Source organism: Quercus lobata, chromosome 6 (genome assembly GCF_001633185.2).
Source record: "Quercus lobata isolate SW786 chromosome 6, ValleyOak3.0 Primary Assembly, whole genome shotgun sequence".
In the NCBI taxonomy this organism is placed as follows: Eukaryota; Viridiplantae; Streptophyta; class Magnoliopsida; order Fagales; family Fagaceae; genus Quercus; species Quercus lobata.
Window position 1 is genome coordinate 48,227,623 of NC_044909.1, and position 16,525 is coordinate 48,244,147.

Genomic DNA, 16,525 nt, shown 5'->3' on the forward strand with positions numbered 1-16,525 from the left:
TTGTAATTTGATGAAAAAAAAAGGGGGAAAAAAGACTGTGTTGGGAAAAATCCTTTATTTGAATGGAAAATGATAAAATAGTAAATATATAGTATCCAGGTAAACTTAGATGGTTAAATAAGATTTAGGATTCAATCATCGCTTACACTAAAACTAAAAATTGATTGGTATCTTAGTCTGATGATACGTTTGCTGTCTTGGTTTGTGTATGAAAAGCATCAGGGCATTCATGTTATATCTAAGTTGTGTTTAGCAAAACATGTGTATTTGACACTCTCCTTTTTATGAGAGTTCTAGTTGATGTGTGATGAATTGTAATTTGATGAAAAACAAAAAAAAAAAAAAAAAAAAAAATACTACTGTGTTGGGAAAAATCCTTTATTTGAATGGAAAATGATAAAATAGTAAATATATAGTATCCAGGTATACTTTGATAGTTAAATAAGATCTAGGGTTTAAACATCGCCAACACCCAAACCAAAAATCGATTGGTATTTTAGTCTGATGATAAATAGCGTAATCATTAAAAGATGTCGGCATAGATCAAAACTCTATCCAAAAAATAACAGAGATTCCACAATCATAAAATTGTGTCAACGAATAATATTAAATCAATTTATTAAGAGGATAACATGTTATTATACTGTCATGATTAAGCTATGGAGTTGGTTATAAATCACATAAATGCTTCCTCCACGCTATAATAGTCAAAACCATACCCCCTTTCACATCTTAATCAACATATCCTTTTTACTAATATTATTTTTTATTTTCCCCTACCTCTTTTTGTACTTTTTGGCTTGAATTAAATCTAACCACTCTTCTTCATTGATTGCTCTCATTTACACGTAACCAAACAATTTCAAACAACTGTTCCCCATCTTTTCATCATCAACATAATCTAAAGTATAATTTATAAAGAAGATAGCACCAAGATATCTCAGTGTCATTGTATCACCATGATCCAAATAGCATAAGACCACGGAAATCCATAAAATATGGAAATTATAAGTCATATAATATATATATTTTTTAATGTTATCAAGGTAGGTATACTTCTGATTAACAATGTTACGTGCTCATAAAATAATCAAAGTCTAAAACGTCAGCCGCCTGCGTAGAGAATGTTGATTGGCTGTGTAAGATTAAATTTGCATCGACGACACAGACATGGATCGGAAAGTGCTACAAACTTTATTATAAAAGTCAATAAACTAGTGGGTTTTAGTTAGTTTAACTAATAAAGTCTCTGATGGTTGTATAAGAGATTTGGGGTTCAATCCCCGCCTATACCAAAAAACTGATTGGTGTCTTGGTCTGATGATAAAGAATTATCATTAGGAGCAGACGGCATAGGTTGAAACTATCTAAAAAATAGAGTTAATAAACTAATGTGATAATGAATCTAATCGGTATCACTTCAACATTTTTCCTAAAAAAAAAAAAAAAGTATTACTTCAACATATAATAAATAAATACTTGAACTATTTTTTTGTTACTCCTCACTTTATAAAGCCTATACAATAAAATTTACAATCCTTAGCACTACTCAAAGTCTCAAATGAAATTGCCATATTTGGGAAATAGAGATAGAAGTACAACACGTCTAGTGGGCAAGACTCAAGAGTGGGTTTTTTTTTTTTTTTTTTTTTTTAACAAACATTAATTAGGGATAATTATACTTTATCATCATAAATTATACTACCGTTTACATTTACCACCCTAACCCATGTTTCACTTTGTATCATACCATCAATTAGACTATTAACTTGGACAGAAAAGCATGTCATGTATACGTGACCTCTGTATAAGTGGCACCACATGAAAAAACTAAATTATCCATCTTCAATCCCTTAAAACAAAGTTGTTTAACAAATATAACCCTTATGGTGCTACATAACCTTTGTTTTAAGGGATTAAAATGGATAATTCGGTCTTTTAATGTGGTGCCACATATGTAGAGGTCATGTAAGTCACATGTGACATGTTTTTTAGTCCAAGTTAAAAACCTAATTAACAGTATGGCGCAAAGTGAAACACAGGTTATAGTTTATAGCAATAATCATGCATTATATTAGGATGATAAGCAATGGCAGCTCCAAGAATATTTTTCAAGGTGGTCATTATTGACCGAAATTTAATAAAAAGATAACTTCATATATTGACCAAAATGCGCACACACACAAATACATAAAGTCTAACAATTTTCTTCTACAAAATTTCTTATTTTGAATTCTTTGCATAATAGTCTCATTATTAATGTTACAAGTTACATCTCTTTTAAAATTTTAGTTAGATAAAAAATTTATTGGGATTTTTCTTTTTATTTGTAATGACTCAATAAATTGTTAAAAGGGCCAAAATTCAAAGATAAAGTTTAGCTATAAACTTAGTCGTAGCCTAAGACTACAACTCTCGCTAAACAAATTAATATAGCTACATATTTTGAAAATCTAATTATTGAATTACATGTTCTTTTTGTTCTTAAAACACATGTCAAATTTCATGTTAATCAGATGTTATTTACTATTTGATTCATAAACTTAAATTATTGTAATTTTAGACTACAAAAACTCAAAATTTAAAGATTTGATTGATGACATAGCTATTGACCTCTGATCTTTTTGAAATTTTGCAAATATGGAGGATATAAGAATAAAATGTAATCCAATGATGAATTTGTCACAATTCACATCAAAAATAAAATATATTGAGTGGAGTTGTAGTCTTAGTCTACAATCAAGTTTATTGCCAAATTTTTTCCAAAAATTAATTATGTTGAGCCTAAAAAATTTTAGGGTGGTCACAAATATTTGTTAAGGATAATAAAATCATAAAATTTTTAAAATTTATATATAACAATTAATTTTTTTGCCAGGTTAGGGTGGTCCTGTGACCTCCCTGAACTCCATGTGGAGCTGCCAGTGATGATAAATGTAAATGGAGGTATAGTTTAAGTGGTAACGATTAATTTTTCTCATTAATTTTTTTAAAATAGCTTATATATATATATATATATATATATATATATATAGATAAAAAGAAAGAAAGAAGAAGCTAAGTTAGCTAACATCATTGGATTTTGTTTCTTTCAAGGACTTGCAAAAGAACGGCTAGACGGCACGAATATGGACCATGGTATTGTTTATGTTCACTCCACACCAAAATAATGCATAATGCATGCACATATTTTTGTGGCCATAATTGCGATACATTATCTGGTTTGCATTTCTATGTGAACCCTAACCAGTAAAACATATAGATATAGGTATGTCTTGTAGTCTTGTTGGCAAAAATGGCAAAATACCTCTTTTGCCAAAACTTTCCAGCAAAATGCCCTATGTCTGAAACTATTTAGGAATATGGTCCTATTTTGAAACTCGATTTTTAGAAAATCGAGTTTCAATGAAAAACTCAATTTACCGAAAATCGAGTTGTTAGAAAAATCCTGCATGGAACTCGAGTTCCATGCAGGATTATTATTATTATTATTTTTTTTTTTTAAGTTTGATTGCCTATAACTCGATTTTCGCCAAATCGAGTTTTTCATTAAAACTCAATTTTTAGAAAATCGAGTTTAAAACAGGGACATATCTTTAAATAGTTTCAGACAGGAGGCATTTTGTTGAAAAGTTTCAGCGAAAATGGTATATCCCCATTTTGGCCTAGTCTTGTTATAGATATTTGGGCCATTTTAACGACCTAAATGTGGGGTTTATCTTATCCCCTATCTCCTTTATGGGACGTATTGGTTGGGTTAGGTTATTTATAAGATATTCACAACCCCCACCCTTTAAAAACAAAAACAAAAATTCAAATGCAATTGGTAGAGTGGCCGAGGATGATATTTAGAGTTTTTATTTCTTACATCCACTTTTGAGTAGTTGATAAAGAAATAAGATATCCTCCGTCAAAATCCAAATACTACTTTATCATTGTTCTAATCATTGTATTTTTTATTAATTTGGTAGCTCTTATCTTAACTCCACGCACTCATTAGATTTTCAAATTAGCAGCATCGAACACACACACACAGATTTTATGTTTTACACCTTATTCAACATATTACAATCATATATTATTATTGCCTAGGAAACTTTGAGCAAGTTGGAATCTTATCCCCTCCTTTGTAATTTCTCTTTTATATAAGATAATTCAATAAGGATAGATGAGAAAATGAGATTTGAATCATAGACATTTCTATTAGAAATACTAAAATGTGTCAATTGAATTATAAAACCATTGGCTGCAATCACATATTATTAGTATGTATATACAACATTTAATTTTCATTATAAATCTACAAAAAACTGGGGCTATAGCAGTGTTTTTAAATTGCGGCTACAGCCCCAAAAATCGTTGGTATAGGTCCAAATGGGCTATCCCAGCGGTTTTTTTCCCGGCGCTTCTTAGCGCTATTCAATGAGTGTGACAATAGGTTTGGCTGACATGTTTTTTAATATGCAAGGATATTACATTTTTTTTTTTTTAAGTAAGAAATTGTATATTATTATATAATTAAAGTTGAGCACCAAAAGTTATGGTTTTGCCAAGTAGTTCTTTTCTCTTTATAACTACACTCTCATTAATTATTAAATTAGTTTAGTTAATTTATAATTATCATTGCAGATTTATGTAATTTTTCTTAAAAAATTTACAAGTAGAACAGTCATTACAAGAAAATCGTCATTATTTTTTTCATGTCTTATAATTTAATAAAGCGTAATATTACATCCATAACATTTTCACATGATAAGTTGTTACTGATTTTAATCTGGGTCCACCGCTGAAATTATTTTTTTACTCATTAATAACAACCAATAATGACCTTTCACCTAAAATTTATTGTGAAAATATTATAAAGATAACATTTCTCTTTACTAATTATGATTTAGATTTTATAATTATCCAATCACAAGAATGTATCATATTGAAATGGAGAGTTCTCATTTGTTGGTTGATAAGATCAAGGGTTATGCCTGTTCCAATCTGTTTCTTGGTCTTTTAAATTTCTTTCTTAGAATATGAAATTCTAATTTGATTTTATTTGATATTATTGCCATGAAAACTTTTAAACTATTTGAGCCATTGGTTTGATTCATCATAATTATTTTTCTTCATTTAACATTTGAAATTTGGTTTTAGTAGGCAAAGCTATTAATTCATCCTAAATTAATGGGCTCATTGTTATCTATATCTATACTATTTATAAGAAGATTTCTCTCTTTGAACTGAATTTTTTTTGTGGGTAAAAAATATCCTCATTAATGAAGGGTAACTTCTCTTAGAAATAAGGTCATAAATGTTAAATAACAAATTTCATTTTGAATTCAAAAAGAGAACTCCTAAAATTTTGGATTTTTTCCCTTTAAGTTCATCTTTTTATTCCCTCAAATTTAGCATTTTTTATTCCATTTTCATCAAAATAAAAGTAAAACACACCCCATTTAAAAATAAAAAATAAAAAACTAAAAAAACTCCTAAAATTTAGCATTCTTTCCCCCCTCACATTTCATCTTATTTTTCCTACCCAAACCTTTCTTTATATCATTGTACCACTTTTAACACACGTTTAAAAAAGAAATTAAAGTAGCTGCTAGATTGGGATCTGGTGTAATAGTTAGGGCTATTGCACCATACAATACTTCTCACATTATTTTTACTTTTTCAAAAATTTTAACTTTTTTTAAACTCTCAACCTTTTTACCTTTTTAACTTTTAATCTGAACCATTGAGAATGTATTGTATCAGATCTCAATTCGTTACTGCTTATCTCTAACATTTATCATTTTTATTTGTTTGAAAAATAAAAATATATGTATATTCAAATTATAATAGATGCAAATTATTAACTTTTATAAAAAAATAAAATAAAATTTTGCTGCCTTTTATTTCTATTATATATATTTTTTTTGAGTCTGGACTAGCGAATTGGGCAAAATCAATGAAAACCAGCTCTATATATCCACCCAAAAGAATCTAATAGGCCTAGAGGCCCAAAATAAAACATTCCAATCTTATTCGGCCCATGACAACATGTATTCAAAGGCCCAATAGGGAATCCAAAATGGGGTAATGATATGGTACAGACAGTCCTACTACACTTAAATACTGTACCCCAATCGAATCAAAACCCAAAACTCCCGCATCTAAATCAACGGCATGTAATTCACTCACACAGATTACTATTATTGACTTCATAACACCGAAGACTTCCTTACTCTCAGATATATAAAAAGCTTCCCAAAGCCATGTCCAAAAACCCTAAATCGCTACGAAGAGCCTCAGCGGAGCAAGGAAGAGCCAGAAGCGGCATTTTCTCATCGCCGCTGTAGCGTAGCGATCGCGTTCATCGAAAATGAAGGTTCGGATCTATCAAAACTATCAAAGTCTCTCTCTCTCTCTCTCTCTGAAACCCTAACTTTCTTCGATTCTTACATATCCACTTTTGCTTTTCGTTTCGTTTCAGTTCAACATCGCAAACCCCACCACTGGGTGCCAGAAGAAGCTCGAAATCGACGACGATGCCAAACTGTACCTCTCTCTCTCTCTCTCTCTGTGATTAATTTTGGTGGAATTGTAAATTTATTTGGATCCAATTGTATTCAATAGGGTTGTGATAAAGATTTGGTTGTGAATAACCTGTATATGTCTTTGCAATGAATAGAGTTTTGTGTTTAATAATAATTTATTGGCATTGCAATGCATTATTAGCCATTTTATGTATGATATTAATCAAGGTTAAACTTTGTGTATAATGAATAATCTGGCATCTGCATTAATGATTTGCATTGTGAGTTTTGATTGCTATCTTTCTTTGTTGTTGGCTTAATGCCCATAGAAAAAAAGGTCTAAAATGTATGATAGGAAAATGTGTAGAATTTAAACAGTTTTGCCTAAAAAAATGAAGGAAGAGAGCGGATGGTGGTTGTTGTGTCTGAAATCAAGAAAATTTGATATTGTAATGAAATGTAGTCTAAAATAGATAATTTGTTGTTGGTTGTTTAAAGTAGGTTCTTATGCTAAAATATGTAGGAATTTTTGTACAAGCCGATACGAATTCTCTTACACTTTTATGTTTAGGAATGTTGTGTACTGTTGTTATCTTAGGTTCCCTATTTAGGAAAACTTAGGTACTTTTTCCTTAGGTGCCATAACTTACTGCATTGACTGATGCACTGTAGACAGTCTAACTTTCTCGAGGATGATTAAAATTTGACCATGCGAGTTATTGGTTAAGCAACATGGTTAAAGTTAATCCGGGAACCTTGGGTACTTAAGTTTTGCCAATGTATTCATATGTTTGTATGTCTCCCTGTCTGCCTGGCTCTATGTTTGTTTTGTGGCCACAGATGTGTGTATTTTAAAGCGCAACTTTTTTATGCTGTTCTCTTCTTCTTTTTTTCATTCGCAAATTTTATGTTGCAATTGAGAAGTAACCGAAATTCCAATCTTAAATTACTATTACAGCCGGGCATTTTGGGACAAGAGGATCTCACAAGAAGTCAATGGAGATGCACTGGGTGAGGTATGGTTGTTTGTAGTTTTCTTTTAACCTTTTGCTATTTTTACTTTTTAAGTTGTGCTGCATTAAAAATTTTCCTTTTTTTTTTTTTTGGCAGGAGTTCAGGGGTTACGTGTTTAAAATCATGGGAGGCTGTGACAAGCAGGGTTTTCCAATGAAGCAGGGAGTGTTGACTCCTGGCCGTGTCCGTCTCTTGCTCCACAGAGGTTTGTTTGTTGTGTATTATTTGTGTACTTTTTTGCTTTTGTGAGGAAATAACTTGGTGTGCATTTCCAGCAAACGTTTGGATTTGTTTTGTTGTCATTGTCACTAATTGGTGCAGAGTTTGTTTGAACAGGAACCCCTTGCTTCCGTGGTCATGGCCGCAGGAATGGAGAGAGGAGAAGGAAGTCTGTCCGTGGATGCATTGTTAGCCCAGACCTCTCAGTTTTGAACTTGGTTATTGTGAAGAAAGGTGATAATGACCTTCCTGGACTCACTGATGTTGAGAAGCCAAGAATGAGAGGTCCAAAGAGGGCATCAAAGATCAGGAAGCTGTTCAACCTCTCCAAGGACGATGATGTTAGGAAGTACGTCAACACATACCGAAGAAACTTCACATCCAAGACTGGTGAGTTTGCTGATCAGTTTATTAATTACTATCCTAGTCAACTGTGAACAATTAGCATTCTTAATTTCATTCATTATAAAATGTGTGTATTTTATCTTCACAGGAAAGAATTGCAGCAAAGCTCCCAAGATTCAGAGGCTGGTGACTCCTCTGACTTTACAAAGGAAGCGAGCAAGGATTGCAGACAAGAAGAAGAGAGTTGCAAAGTCCAAGTCGGCTGCAGCGGAGTACCAGAAGCTTCTTGCCACTAGGATGAAGGAGCAGCGTGAACGCCGTAGTGAGAGCTTGGCAAAGAGGAGATCCAAGCTCTCTGGAGCTTCTAAGCCATCTGGGACTGCTTAGGTTCTCTATGGTGTTTATTTGATATTTTTTTCACTGAATTAAACATGTCTGGATCATAGATAGGGAAAGGTAATTTTGATTTGTTCTCTAGATTCTTGGCCTTCATTTGGATGCTCTGTTGCACCGGATGTGTTAAGTTTGAGTTTTGTTTGCTTATTTAATGTTGCGGATCTAGTTTTCATTTAATGTGAGAATTCTGAACCTTGACTTTCAAACCATTTTGCTCATTGCAATCGGTTAAAAATGAAATACTTTGTCAAAGTTATTTGGTTACTCCCTTGTGTTCTGATGCTCCGTGGAATCGGTACTTGACCACTGTTAATCTTAGTTCTGAAATGCTGTATGTGACACGGAACTCTCATATCTAGTTGACCTGGGTTGCATAGAAGTTTTGAATTGGCATTCTAGGTACTTAGAAAAAAGGATCACAGAATAGGTAAAATAATTGGGTTTAGTTTTGGTAAGGGATGAATCTTGTAGGTGTGGTTTTTGGAAAAGGGAGGTACTAAATGTACCATAAGAGGGGGAAGAGTTTGGGAATTTTTGTAGGGTGGAAGTTTCAAATTTAAGGTAGTATATATTTTTTTTCTTTGGCAGGGTGGGTGGTGGCCCTGGTGGGGGGTATGCCCGTCTCCCTCCTTGGCTCCGCCATTGGGAGGACCTCGCTATCTCTCTCATCATGGTTATAAAACCGGACCAGTTAAATAGGTATTGGAGTGTTGGACCCTAAGCCAAGAATTGGTAAAATTTGATAACTTTTTGAGTTCTTTGGTTGTTCCGGTTTTTGAAATTATGTCTTTTATACATTCATTAATTTTAGGTTAAAATGCAAAATTCACTAAGTTTCACAATTTTTCATTTTAGTACTATAAGTTTGGGTTTTGCCGTTTCAATTCTTTAAGTTTTTTTTCCTTCTCAATTAAGTCGATTTTGGCCTTAATTAATATTTATTTATTTCTTTCTTAATCTTAGAAAAAACGTTTAAAAGAAAAACAGAATTCCAATTAGAGGAATACGTAGTCCCACCCACACCTGAATAACAATTCAAACCCATCTTTGAAACCTCATATACCCATCAATTATTGCCGTCAAAGTAACTACATTCAAGCAAAATTCAAGCATCACCTTTCCTTTTCCCTTTGCAGTACCCATCAACCAAAGAGCTCCAAGAAACCACATCTCTTTCCATCACACCCTCAAAAACTCGACCCACCATGATGGGAGGCTTAACTAGTGCTGGTCCATGCCTGTCGGCCTCCGAAGCTAGGTGCTATGATGTGAGTATTGGGTATGGTGGGTTACAGTATTTTTTTTTTTTTTAATAGACCACCTTGCAACGATGAAGGTTTTGTAAGGAATGGGCTACTTTTGATTTATTTATTTATTTATTTTTTTTTTTTGAGAAGAAAGACCATAAACTTTCATTAAATCAAACTAGCCAAAATCAGTTTGAAGTGCACTTTGTAACTGTGGTGAAACATCCTACATCCACACTAAATAATCACTAACATGTCTACCTAGAATATGTGCTATACTATTCCCTTGTCTGTGAGTGTGAGAGAAACTCAAGCTACAGAAAACATCCATAGTCGGTCTTACTGCAGAAATCGGGTGACCAAACATGGTAAGTGTTAAGGGCCATTTGTGAGAATCCAGGTAGAAAGAAAAAAAGCCCAACAACAAGGGTAGCAAAGAATTGGCAAGCAGATGGCAAAACCATTAGGCCTAAACAGTAGGAATAATGGATCCCAGGCCTATGAAATAAACAAATGGGTCTTAAAGAGGTAAGTGGACTTAAGGAAGCCCAGAAAGGGAGAAATAGCATTTCATGGGCAGTGTATGATGTAGAAAAGTAAGAAAGGGCCGCCGTAGGCCCAAAGTAATGCAAACTAAGAAAGTAAGGGGTTTACGGCAGGCCCATGAACCCCAAGGATGAGAATAAGGTAATTGGGTCAGGAAAGCCTAATGAAATTAGTAAAACCCCATGGGAATGCAGAATTAGTAAAAGGGCCAAGGAAGCCCAAAAAAAGCAAGTGGACCAAGGATGCCCAAGAGAAAGACAAAAGGGACACAGGAGCCCATAAGTAAGAAAAAACCAGTGGCCATACCAAGCCACTAGGAGAAAGAGTAAACAGTTGGCCTAAAGAGGTCCAGTAGGAATAACATAACAATATGGGAGGAAATGAGGGAAATTAAGAAGTGGGCCAAAGAAATATAAGGTCCATCATCAAATAAGGCACATCTCCTAAGAGGAGCGGGAAATCAAAAAGCAGCCCACATTAAAGGTCAAAGAAAACAGACGGCAAGCTATGCAGGCAAGCTTCCAAACCATGGCAGACAAATGGGCAACAGACAGATTTTGGACACATATGGAAGGAAGGCATGCGCAAGGCCCAGGCTCCACCAACTTGTACCTAGCCAATACAAAGCATGGTGAGGTCGAGGGTCAGAGATTCAGAGGGTATGGTTTGGTGGTGGGGAGAGAGGAAAAATCTATTTTTGAGGTTCTGACTCAGGCTCTTTCGGGGAGGTGTCCTGCTGAGATGACTTACTACCCAAAAGAAGCAAGCTGAGTTGAAACCACTAGGTGCATGCCATGAGGGATAGAAAGAGAGAAAGAACCCAGACTGTAGCAGAAAAGGGTGCCACGACAGACAAGCAAACAAAATACCCTTCTTTGTCTGGTGATGGGGGGTGGCATACAGACGGAACAGTGATGGTCGGCCAGTACACCTAGACCAGACAAAGGAGATTAAGGGCTAAAACAGTAAAATCCGATCACGGCAGGACTATAAAAAGAAGGTCTTGCTGTGAACAGAAAACAAGGTAACAACGGGAACCTTGATTAAGAAATAGAAATTTGAAAAAAGAAACCAAGAAATAGAAAAAGAAACGAGTGGGAAAGAAAGAAAGAAAACAACCAAAAAGAAAACAAAGTGAGAATTAGAACGGCAGACATGCACCGGTAGATTGATTCCCTCTCCCCCTCATGAAATCCTGCTCTTTGTGAAAACCACAAGAAGCCTCTGTGCATAAACCACTCAGATCTGTTTCCCTCAAGACAATTAATCTCCACGGCAAGACTTTTCCTGAGAGATTAATTGCATTGAGAAGGAACGTTCTTTCCTCTCTGGCTTTGCTCCTACGGATCGGACTTTAGTTGATTTCCTAATATTCTGATTAACCCATACATATTAATACTTGTTCACTTCTATTCTGTTCTTTCTCTTCCGTAAAAATGATTATTATTGTTGCTGTTATTGTGTTCGAGGGTTGTTTGGTCATTTCTCACTGAGTGGCCAGATATTTTATTTATTTTATTATTATTATGTCTGTCTGCCACAACTTGTCTAAAACAATTTTGCCTACCGTAAGCACGTTTCTGGCAAACCTAGCCTAGTTTGCGCACAAGCCGGACTAGCAGCTGGACCAGTTCCAACTCCCTTATCCAGAAAACTTGGGCCTAGTGCTGCAGGAAGCAGCCCAACACCGCTAGCACAGCCCACCACTTTACAGTAAGTGACTCCTCCTTACTCTTCAGGGCTTTAATCACCACTTCTAAATCTCCCTTAATGATGATAGATGAAAATCCAAGCTCAACTGCAAAGGAAACCGCTCAGACTACTGCCAGAGCTTCAATGTCCTCGATGGAAGGGGGAAGCATGATATTCTCAGACAAGGAAGCGAGGACCTGACCTTGATGGTTTTGTATCACCACACCCAACCCCGCTCTTTTATCTTCTCTAAATACAACCCCATCAGATTAAATTTTTCCTTGAGTTTTGTCATTGGTGGGGGTTGCCATCTAACTTGCTGACCTTCTGCTCTCAGTAACTGAGGTTGCCGCTTCGGAAGCACCTGCAGAAAATCATGTAACATTTGGGTGGCAAAGGGGTCGATTTGATTGTAAGGAAGTCTTTCTGGCTGAGCCTAACTTGGTTCCTGCGATACCATATCGTCCAAGTGAGAATGGCGAATTTCTCCATGTCCTTACTTTCAGCAATAACGTGTTGAACTAAAGCCTGAAAAGTTGGGAAGCTTGAAACTCCTCTAAAGGATTGATTTGGGAAAGGCACGGCAGTGATCACAAGTACTCTCAGTCATAACTTTCCTATGAAGCATATTCATCTTTGTTGGGATTGCATTCTTACACACTCTCCACAAGAAGTTCCTAACTTTATTTGGAACAGTAGCCTCCCAAATATTCTTCCAGAGAACTTGATGAGGGCCCGGTTTGTTTGAGCTTGTAATTTGACTTGAATTTTCTTTAATAAAAAAATTATAGCCAGATTTGACAGTATAGTTGCCTGAAGAGACAAATGGCCAAATTACTTTATCCTCAGTCCGATTCTAACTCAAAGGGATACTCGATATCAATTCAGCTTCTTGGGGAGTGAACAAACCATTGATTAATTCAAACTCCCACCTGTGAGAAACCGGATTGATGAGATCCACCACATTGGCTTCTTGAAATCCTTCCACTACTGGTGATTGCACTGTAGGGTGATCCAAAGATGGTAACCAAGCATCATTCCACACGCTGATATTCTCCCCACAGACCACTCTCCATATTGCTCCTCTCTTCAACACATCTCTTCCTTTCAATGTACCCTGCCAAGCATAGAGAATTTTTATTGTGTAGGAGACGCCATGCCTGTTTATGCCTGTTTTGCTAAGAGAGCATCCTTGAAACCCATACCTCCATCTTTCTTTGGTTCACAAAGAGTCTCCCACTTCACCCAATGGACTTTCCTACGATCTCCTCTTTGTCCCCACCAGAATTTATTAACAAGACTTTCAATCTTAGAACATAAACCTACTGGGAGTTCAATGCAACTCATGGTATAGGTGGAGATTGCTTGAACCATCGCTTTAATTAATACCTCCCTACCTACTTGTGAAAGTAGTAAGAAGATGGTAGTTTTGTTCTTATTAATCTGCTGACCAGAACATCACCATAAATCTCCAGAGTTTCAATTACTTTTTGGCACTCCTGCATTGTTGTCCTGCAAAACAAAAACTATCATCTGCAAATTGATTTGAGTACCCATTAAGGAAAGTTTTGTAATTTTTATTTGGTTTTATGTGATTTTGGTGAGGTTCATTGCTTAGATATTGCAATCAGCTGTTGTTATTCAGGTGTGGCCCATGTGGGTCTAATTTGTATTTTTTTTTAATTATGTTTTTTTCTAAAATTAAGAAATAAAAAAATAAAAAAAAATAATTATTAACTAAGGTCTAAGATGACGCCGTTTTGGTAAGTTAACGGCAGAAACTAACAGCACATTAACGAATGACTTAATTGGGAAGAAATGAAACTTTGAGAATTGAAATGACAAAATCCAAACTTATAGGACTGAAATAAAAAATGTTGAAAGTTAGAGGATGGATTTTGTATTTTGGCCTTAATTTTATTGGGTTTTTTTTACAAATTCATTATTAGATTACATTACCCATTTATAATGTCACACACATACAAAATATTAGGATGATAAAAATTAATAATTATCTTATCTATAAAATGTTTAAATTTAAATTTAACATTATATACAAAATATTAATTTATGGATCATCAAATAATAAACAACATTCGATTAACATAAAATTGTTGTACAAGTTAATTAAGAGCATAAATAATATGTAATTTAATAGTGATATTTTGAAAACTATCCAATAAAAAGTGAGAAGAATTCACATAAGGCTTAACTTAATTCTAAACTCTCTCTCCTTCTCTACAGAAACGTTAATTAAAGTCTGGTTTCTAGGTTGATGGTTGAATTATGTAAACAAATAACTTTTTTTACACACAAAATTAATACAGACAATAAAATTACATAATTTTTGTCACAACTTTTTATCTAACAAACTGTGAGTGATAGAGAAAAAATAATGAGTTTATGTGAAAATAATAAATAACCGATCACAATCTAAATAATTGTGACTTTTTTCTTTGGTATTAAAATTGAAAGTTTGGATTTTTGTAAAAACACAATAGCTTGTTTAGACCCCCCAAATTAAAATTATGGCTAGATATCTTTTACTCTAACTTATACTAAGTGTGAAACAATAATAAATGAGCGCAAATAACCGATATCACTACCCTAAGCCATATTCATCTATTATCAACAATAAAAGGTAAGTTTAAGAGTAGGGAAGAGAGATACAAACACAAGATAACACCAAGACATGTTATCAAAGAGGAGACTGAAGAACTAGGGGAAAAACCTCTCCGCAACCCTCCAAGTTGAAATTGATCTACTAGAGAATAAAGTTGGAGTACACGAATAACAAAAGACCCTCTAAGCCTAGTCTACCTAATGTACTTGAGCTCTCCAAACTCTTGCTACCAATTGCCTTCTCGGAATCTTGTCTTCTCTAATTTTTCAGATCTCGCAATTCAGCCCGATTGCATCCATCAATAAATGGCTCCTTCTATTACTTCCCAGTAGCACCAAATTCTCATTTTACACTCAGGATGGGTGTGGTAAGTGTTTGGGCTATTAACCTTAAGGATATAGAGGTTGAAAGGTAGGAGTTGAGGAAAACCACAAGAAAATGTGTAGATGATTGTGGGTATAACAATCTCTAACTCTCAGGTGTATTTTCTAGAGTTTTCTCTCTGAAAAACATTTCTTACAATTTGTGGATAATGAGGATATATATAGTGTGTATAAAGACTTGGTAAAACAAACATAACATTTTGCCAAACAAAAAGTTTTGCGAGTACTTCGCGGGATAGCCTTTCTTACGAGACACTCGCGAAAACCTCCAGGCTGACATGACTTTGCATCTTCCAATCATGTGCTCTACACAGGGCTCTTTTGCATGTTAAGTTTCTCACAAGACACTTGTGAAATCCACTTGTTCATCATTTTAAACTTGAGTTTTCACACTCTCTCACATTCATCCCTTACAATTGAAACCCACATACATACAGAAAAAAAATAATTGAAAAAATTATAATAAAATTTGGCACGAAGTTAAAACCAACACAAAATAATTATATATTACAACTTTACAAAAATGACTTTCTTTTTTTACAACTTATTGAAATTATAATTTGTAAATGATGATAGAGGCCGGTTAATGTGTGCCCTATAATTGAAACCCACATACATACAGAAAAAAATAATTGAAAAAATTATAATAAAATTTGACACGAAATTAAAACCAACACAAAATAATTATAAATTACAACTTTACAAAAATGACTCTTTCTTTTTTTACAATTTATTGAAATTATAATTTGTAAATGATGATAGAGTCCAATTAACATGTGCCTTAGGGCACATATTAATAAATCTATTTTTTAAAAAATTTTGTTGAGAATTGAAAAAATTTACCGACAAAACTTTTCTAAAGATTAGTTTACTATTGTGTGCGGCACAAATTAGTAAAATCGATGATGATAATGGATTCAACGTACACTCAACGTTAACTTTACCTTTATTTTCCGCCATTAACACCCTGACACTCTCTGGTCATGAACTTATTGTTATGTTAAATGTCCAAAAGGTACTTTACATGGTCCCCTATGTTCATGCACATCTCATTTATATGCCTCTAGAATTCTGGCATGTATCAGCGTCTGATTTTGATAGACAAGCAAGCAAACAGAAACAGAACTGCAACGTCCTGTCTTGTCATGCGCACAAAGATGACGTAAAATTATTCGCCGCTCATTCTTTACTTAACATCTGAAATGAAACTTTCAAAGGGTTCTAAAAATAAAATAACATTTTAGAGGATTTTATCTTTCTATTTATAATATAAATTGGCTCTAGGTCTTATTAATCTAAATAGGAATATCATATATTTATAGAGTGAGTAAATTAATATTAATTACAACCACGTCCAAATATAAAACCTTATATCGAGCATTACGTTTATTGTAGCATTAATAAATAAAATAGTAGTCACTCAAGTGTTAATTTTGCTTCCACATTCTATTTTTCTTGTCTATCACCCAACTCCAATTCTACCATTCCTTTAGAAAACAAATGAGAGAGTTCCAATAATGTTAGTTAATCAAGCTCTATAAAAAAAGT

General features: G+C 34.1%; 1 protein-coding gene across 1 annotated transcript; it reads left to right on the forward strand.

Annotated features, from left to right (window-relative positions):
* Positions 1 to 6,253: 6,253 nt before the first annotated feature.
* On the forward strand, positions 6,254 to 8,750 carry LOC115950663 (40S ribosomal protein S6-like). Its single transcript, XM_031067886.1, has 6 exons — positions 6,254 to 6,364; positions 6,470 to 6,534; positions 7,471 to 7,528; positions 7,623 to 7,731; positions 7,863 to 8,135; positions 8,239 to 8,750. Exons 1-6 carry the CDS (start codon positions 6,359 to 6,361, stop codon positions 8,475 to 8,477), a joined length of 750 nt encoding a protein of 249 aa, XP_030923746.1. The 5' UTR covers positions 6,254 to 6,358; the 3' UTR covers positions 8,478 to 8,750.
* The last annotated feature ends 7,775 nt before the right edge of the window (positions 8,751 to 16,525 follow it).